This window comes from Sebastes umbrosus, chromosome 11 (assembly GCF_015220745.1).
Source record: "Sebastes umbrosus isolate fSebUmb1 chromosome 11, fSebUmb1.pri, whole genome shotgun sequence".
Lineage (NCBI taxonomy): Eukaryota > Metazoa > Chordata > Actinopteri > Perciformes > Sebastidae > Sebastes > Sebastes umbrosus.
In genome coordinates this window covers 24,826,295-24,833,405 of record NC_051279.1, presented here as the reverse complement: position 1 = coordinate 24,833,405, position 7,111 = coordinate 24,826,295, and the positions used below count along the sequence as shown (strand labels likewise).

General features: G+C 38.0%; 1 protein-coding gene across 1 annotated transcript; it reads left to right on the top strand.

Annotated features, from left to right (window-relative positions):
* Nucleotides 1-522: 522 nt before the first annotated feature.
* On the top strand, nucleotides 523-6,776 carry LOC119497277 (thioredoxin-interacting protein-like). The gene is made up of 7 exons (XM_037785278.1): nucleotides 523-944; nucleotides 2,548-2,623; nucleotides 2,740-2,887; nucleotides 3,364-3,576; nucleotides 3,653-3,799; nucleotides 5,413-5,715; nucleotides 6,398-6,776. Exons 1-7 carry the CDS (start codon nucleotides 671-673, stop codon nucleotides 6,443-6,445), a joined length of 1,209 nt encoding a protein of 402 aa, XP_037641206.1. The 5' UTR covers nucleotides 523-670; the 3' UTR covers nucleotides 6,446-6,776.
* Nucleotides 6,777-7,111: the final 335 nt, after the last annotated feature.

Sequence of the window (7,111 nt, the reverse complement as noted above, 5' to 3'; positions counted from 1 at the left end):
ATAATCAGCTGTGCTGCTCATCCCACAAATGCATGATCCTTACAAGTTGGACATCATTGTGAAGGTAAATAAACAGGCTTTCCAACGATGTAAAATACAATGCCAATTAACATTGTAACAACAGAGAAATAATCCATTAAACACAAGTTTCTGAACTTTTTTTCCCCAGTTTATAAATGAGTCTACCAGTTATTATTATTATTATTGTTGTTGCAGCTGCAGATGGACAGTAGATCTGTTTCTATTCTCATCCTGATGACTCTACTGTATTTATGGCCCCCAAAGCGGCACGAGCCTCCCATGCGTCCTCTCTGCCCTCTGATTGGCTGCACTCACCTGAGCAGCCCGTGCGGACCAAACAGAGAGCTCCGTCCTCCAGCGGCTCCGCGTGTCCACCGTGGTGTCCACACGCTGAGCACGCGCTGCTCGCTGAGAGGTAACGGGACACCGGGACCGGACCCGACCCCCCCCCCCCCTCCTTCTCCTCCCCGGTATAAAGCTGACCTCTAACTGTTTACTGAAACAAACACAGCCAAACTAACCACATATACTCGGTCTATACATCATTTATGGTCCTCTCTTTAGTTTCCATCACATTAGTGTTTAACTTCAGGTCCATCTCCTCCATCATCACCAGTCCCGGTCCCAGTCTCGGTCTCTCGGTACCAGCATGGTTCTGTCTCCGGTGAACCAGCTCAAAGTGTTCCAGCTGCGGTTCTCGGACCCTGCCCGGTCCTTCTACAGCAGCGGAGACAAGCTGTCCGGCTCCGTGCAGCTGGAGGGGGCTCTGCCCTGCAGGCTGGCCGGCCTCCGGGTCACCGCCGCCGGCTGCGCCCGCGTGGAGCACCGCGGCGGGAAGAAGAGCAGGAACCGGAGCAAGGAGCAGGAGCAGGAGTACCTGAAGTACGAGGAGGAGCTGCGGCTGGACGAACAGCTCTCTACCGGTACCCAGACACCTTTACTTCTTCTCACTAATATATACACGTGTCCTCGTGTGTCCTCATGTATATACACGCGCGCGCGTGTGTATATACATATAAATATATATACACATAAATATATATGTATATGCATATATATATTCAAATTATCTTAAAATCATAAACAATACCTTAGGTAAGTTTAATTTTTGAATAACCTTTTTTGCAACAACAATGAATTACTTTAAATGACTGTTAATTAATTTAAAGAAAATACTGTAAATTAATTTAAAATGACTAAATGACTTTAAATTAATTTTAAATGACTGTAAATTAATTTTTAAAAATACTGTAAATTAAAGTAAAATGTCTTTAAATGACTGTAAATTAATTTTAAAAAATACTGTAAATTAAAGTAAAATGTCTTTAAATGACTGTAAATTAATTTTAAAAAATACTGTAAATTAAAGTAAAATGTCTTTAAATGACTGAATTGATTTAAAATTACTGAATGACTTTAAATTTGCAAATTTCCCCACTGTGGGACTAATAAAGGAATATCTTATCTTATCTTAAATGACTGTAAAAAAAAATTTTAATTACTGTAAATTAATTTGAAAATACTGTTAATTAAAGTAAAACGACTAAATTACTGTAAATTAATTTGTAAAATTACTGTAAATTAATTTTTTTAATTACTGTAAATTAATTTTTAAAATTACTGTAAATTAATTTTTTTAATTACTGTAAATTAAAGTAAAATGGGTTTAAATGACTAAATCAATTTAAAATTACTAAATGACTGTAAAATAATTTTAAAAATACTGTAAATTAATGTAAAATTACTAAATTACTTTAATTTAAAATTTTGTTAAATCAATAAAAAAATACTGTAAATTAAAGCTAAAAGGATAAATTACTTTAAATGAATTTAAAGAAATTACTGTAAATTAAAGTAAAACGACTAAATGACTGTAAATTAATAAAACAAATACTTTAAAGTAATTTAAAATGACTAGATGAATTCAAAATACAATACCTTAATACTAATGTCTATAAATTACTCTATATTAAAGTTTGCAAAATATTTACAGTTATGAGAACTATGAACTGTTTATTTGGCAAATATTTCACAATAAAATTAAGAGTAATGTCTGTCTGTTTTTGAGTCATAAAGAGATAAAATAGTGAAAGTTTATTTGAACCAGTTTGTTTTTATTTCATCATAATAATTTTATTCTGATATTTGTTCTATAAACACATTGATATTTGTTGGAAGTATTCTGACTGAAGAAGGTTTAGGAGACAAAACTTAATTGTTGATATGAATTCTGATATGAATTTGTTGCCAAAAATGAATATTTTATTTATTTGTTTTCTATCACACAGACAAAAAGGAGAAATATGTTTAGAAAGGATTTAGATAAAGTCACATCATGTACAAACATTAAAATATTTCATGTTATAGATTTCTGTATACATAAAGTTATAAAATATATATATATATAGTTATAACTATATATATAGAGTTATAACTATATATATATATATATATATACATACATACATACATACATACATACATATAATATCTGTCCGCTTGTTAACTCTTTGTGTTTGTCCTCAGACTCTGACGGCTGCTTCCTGCTGGAGCCTGATAAAACCTACAGCTTCCAGTTCGGCTTCGAGCTTCCTGCCGCCGGGTGAGACGCTGATCACGGATCAGTTATTGATTATAGGAGTGATCACAGACTCTGGTCAGTTATTGATAATACAGATGTGGTCACAGTCATTTATGGTGTCTCCGGTCTGGTTTCAGGCGTCTGGTGTCGTCCTATAAAGGGAAGTTCGGCTCCATTCGTTACTACGTACGGGCGGTGCTGGACAGGCCTTTCCAGGATGCTTTGAAGTGTGAGAGGGAGTTTGAGGTGGAGGAGCCGCTGGACATCAACCGACCCGACCTGCTGGTACCAAAACACACTCACACATTAATATTAATATTAATTTATATATATATATATATATATATATATATAAAATGGTTTCACTGTTCTGTGATGATTAATCAGTTGATAGACCGGAAATAATCTTCAGTAAAGACCTAATTTTGTTAATCTTTCAGTATCAACAGTGATAAAATAATGATAAACATAAACACAAGTTAGAAAAGCACAAAGTCTGATATAAAAATATATTCATTTATTGATATCAATAATAACTTCACTGGTTCCATCAGAGTTTTATTAACTGGAAGCAAAGTTTTTGACTAAACATCTGAAACTGATATCAGACGACAGGATGACGGTCGCTGCTTTGAGAGGAAGTTTGATAATAAAGTGATTAATAAATAAATAATAATCTGTATTATTATTATCTCTCTGCAGCCGGTTTCAGATGATAATTGTGGAAATGTAAAGTGATGAGTTTTGCGTGTCGTCCTCAGGCTCCGGCCGCCGCCTCCAAACAGAAAAAGGTCACCTGTATGTTCATCCCTGACGGCCAGGTGTCCATCAACGCTCGCATCGACAGGAAGGGGTACTGTGAGGGAGAAGAGATCAACATCAACGCCAAGTTTGAGAACACCTGCTCACGTATCGTCGTGCCGAAGGCCGCCATCATCGCTAAACACTCGTACCATGCCAACGGACAGATCAAGGTGAAGCCCGGCGGCGGGATGACTTCCTGTCCTCAGCGGGACGAAACTCTGATCTCTGATGTCTCATTTATTTCAGGAGTCGCGTCAGAAGCTGTCGGCGGTCCGAGGAAACCACATCATCTCTGGGATGTGCGACATGTGGCAGGGGAAGAGCATCAGAGTCCCCAAACTGAGGCCCACGCTACTCGGCTGTGACATCATCAAGGTGGACTACGCCCTCATGGTGAGTCATCATGATGATGTCACAAGAGGTCCGTTCTAGAGTTCATGAGATGAAAAGAGGTGATTTAAGAGAGAAGTTGACAAGTAAAATATAAGGACATACTGTCTATACTGAGATACAATATGACATATGATGAGGTAAAATATGATGATATAAATACTGAGATAAGACAAAGATAAAATAAAATATGATAAAAGATGAGAAGAGATATCAGATAACATGAGATGAGATCAAAGATAATTTAAGATGAGACAAATTAACACATTTTAGTTAAGATTTGATAAATATTATAAAATAAGATCCTAAAATTATCATAAGATAAAAGGATAGACTAAATGTTAACATCTTGATATCAGATAAAATGAGATAAATAAAGATGAGATGATATAATTCACACTTTACAATAACCATCATTAATAAATGGTAAATTGATAGTTAATTAAACTTAGTTATTAGTTATTTTACTGTTACAATGAAATAATGAATGTTTACTAGGGGTGGAAATCTTAACTGAAAGAATAAGTCTTCTACAGTAATTAGTACAAACAAAAAAATGCAGTTTTGTTATTTTCATATAAATAGGAAGAAATTATAAACTAAGGCCATACATTGAAGCATAAGCTCAACCAGAACTATGCTAAAAAACGTAGCTTTTTATTTCCCACTCATTCAACACTGGCTCATTGGTCATAATTCTTACTATAACAGTTAAGGCACTCAAATACTGACATATTGGCAATAAGAAAAAATAAATTACAAAAATAAAATCCCAAATGTCTGTAACGTAAATGTAATCTTCAATCTTAAGGCTGTTGGTAAATCCTCAACTGCTGCTTATGCTAGTTTATACAGGGCAGGCACAACAGACTAACATTCACACGTGAAGGCTCATGCACTTTGACCATCTGCTTTAATTCTGTATTGTTTACGATGGAGTGTGGTCTTATATGCAGCGATAAACACTCTTACAGCATCAGATATTACTTTGATCACGATGTGAATCTGCAGTGGGAGGCTGTCTGAACGCTGTGTGAGGGAACGGACTCTCAGTCCAGTCTGCTTTTGTTTCGCTCCACTAATCGACACATTCGGGTGATGCCATCGCAATTAAATGTTTCAAGTGTCCACATATAAACCCGACCTCAGTTGAACAGTGTCGGCGTACAGTGTGACACAAATCGTTGTCAGTTTAGCTTGACTATCATGAGCTACTGGGCGATACAGCGCTGCTAACATTCCTGGTGCGCTGCCAAGACTTTCCAGGTAAAACTCACGCTCCAGAGTTTCTGTTCCGCGTGTGCGAGACATAAACAGCTGTTTGGGTAACGGTGAACCGAAAGGATGTCGCCAACCGAACTGAGCGGTTCGGGTCAAATACATGAACCGTTCCAATATTACCAAAAAATTAGTTGAGATTAGATATTAATCTTCACGTCTACTCTGCAGAACCAGATGATATAATATAAAAAAGATGAGATAAATAAATAAAATAAAATTAATATGAGATATTAGACATTAACCTTCAGCTCTTCTCAGCAGATGAGATAATACAAATATGAATAAATCTGAGATAAACTGAGATGTTGGACATTAACCGTCCCTCCTCCCTCCAGATCTACCTGCACATCCCCGGCAGTGAGAAGCTGATCCTGGAGCTGCCGCTGGTCATCGGTACGATCCCGCTCAGCGGCGTCGGTAGCAGGACCAGCAGCATGAGTAGCCAGGCTGGATCCCTGAGCAGCTGGTCCTCCTTCCCCTCGGCCCCCCCCAGCTACAGTAACATCCACAGAGACCTGGCGGTGGACGGCCTCAGGACCCCCCTGCTGCAGGACTACGACGAAGAGGAGGACGAGGGGGGGCTCTTCATGACGGCACCTGAACGGTGCAACCCTCCCCCTCCCCCCGCGTACAGCGAGGTGAGACCAGCAGACACAGTACAGCCCAGTCTGGTCCGGTTGGTTCCATCTGTCAGCGGCTTCTACTGGTTTACACCTGAGCTGAGATGAGATTAAACAACATGACATGAGATATGACATTTGACAAGAATGTTGTAAGTAAGATACAATAACGGTGTAGTTTAAGGCGTAGCGTACGGAGTAGTTTAAGACGTAGTTTAAGACGTAGTGTAACAAGTAGTGTACGGTGTAGTTTAAGACGTAGTTTGAAACATAGTGTAACAAGTAGTGTACGGTGTAGTTTGAGAAGTAGCGTACGGTGTAGTTTAAGACGTAGTGTAAGAAGTAGCGTACGTCGTAGTTTAGGACAGTGTACGGTGTAGTGTAAGAAGTAGCGTACGTCGTAGTTTAAGACAGTGTACGGTGTAGTGTAACAAGTAGTGTACGTGGTAGTTTGAGAAGTAGCGTACGGTGTAGTTTAAGACGTAGTGTAAGAAGTAGCGTACGTCATCGTTTAAGAAGAAGTGTACGGTGTAGTTCAAGACGTAGTCTAAGAAGTAGTCTACGGTGTGGTGTAAGACATAGCGTACGATGTAGTTTAAGAAGTAGTGTACCGTGTAATTTAAATAGTAGTGTACGATATAGTTTATAGTTGAGACGTAGTGTAAAGCAGTTTTTATAATTTTACGTTTGTTTTCTTCAGGTCGATCAGGACGCTGTTAACCTTCATCAGGTGGTTCAGGTCTTCTGAGGACTTCCTGTTCAACCACCAACCGCCCTGTCAGTCACTTTTCAGGGCTGCAACGCTCCCTGAATAAGATGACTGCAGTTTCCTGCAAGTGACTCAGCATGTTTTGAGACTTTATTCTGTGGATAAAAACAGAGTAATTGTTTTGATGTGAAAAGTGTTTCTAATATTTGTTACTCAGCTGATTGGTTGTTCTTCTGCTATACTGACAGGAAGTTACAGTTGAATGGTTGTTTTTCTACTATACTGACAGGAAGTTACAGTTGTATAAATGATGTAAATAAGAGCAGATGTTTATTTTTTTACTCAAACAATAAATCATTTCAACATTAAATCTGTGTCGGTGTGTTTCACCGTGTGATTACAGAACAAACTAGAAAAAAAGTCACCCGTTCAGTAATTTAACTTTAATATCTTACGTAGATATTATCAGACATTTCTTTTGGTCTTCAGAAGGCAGGTTGTTCTGTAAACTTGTTTTTAAAGTTCAGGAAAGTCCTGAAGGAATTGCTGACAGTAAATGCAGAGAGTCTGTAATTTGACTCTGTTGTTTACACCAACTGCAGCTGTTCGAATCAGAGACTCTTCATTCTGAACTCTGATAGCAAATTATAGGACGGACTGGGACTGGGCCTGGGACGGGGACTGGGACTAGGACTAGGACTGGGA

Excerpts from the sequence above, each read along its gene's own strand:
- LOC119497277 (XM_037785278.1), top strand. The coding sequence starts at position 671 with ATGGTTCTGTCTCCGGTGAACCAGCTCAAAGTGTTCCAGCTGCGGTTC. Across the intron at positions 2,624-2,739 it reads TTCGAGCTTCCTGCCGCCGG|GCGTCTGGTGTCGTCCTATA; the intron begins GTGAGACGCTGA and ends GTCTGGTTTCAG. Across the intron at positions 3,577-3,652 it reads ATGCCAACGGACAGATCAAG|GAGTCGCGTCAGAAGCTGTC; the intron begins GTGAAGCCCGGC and ends CATTTATTTCAG.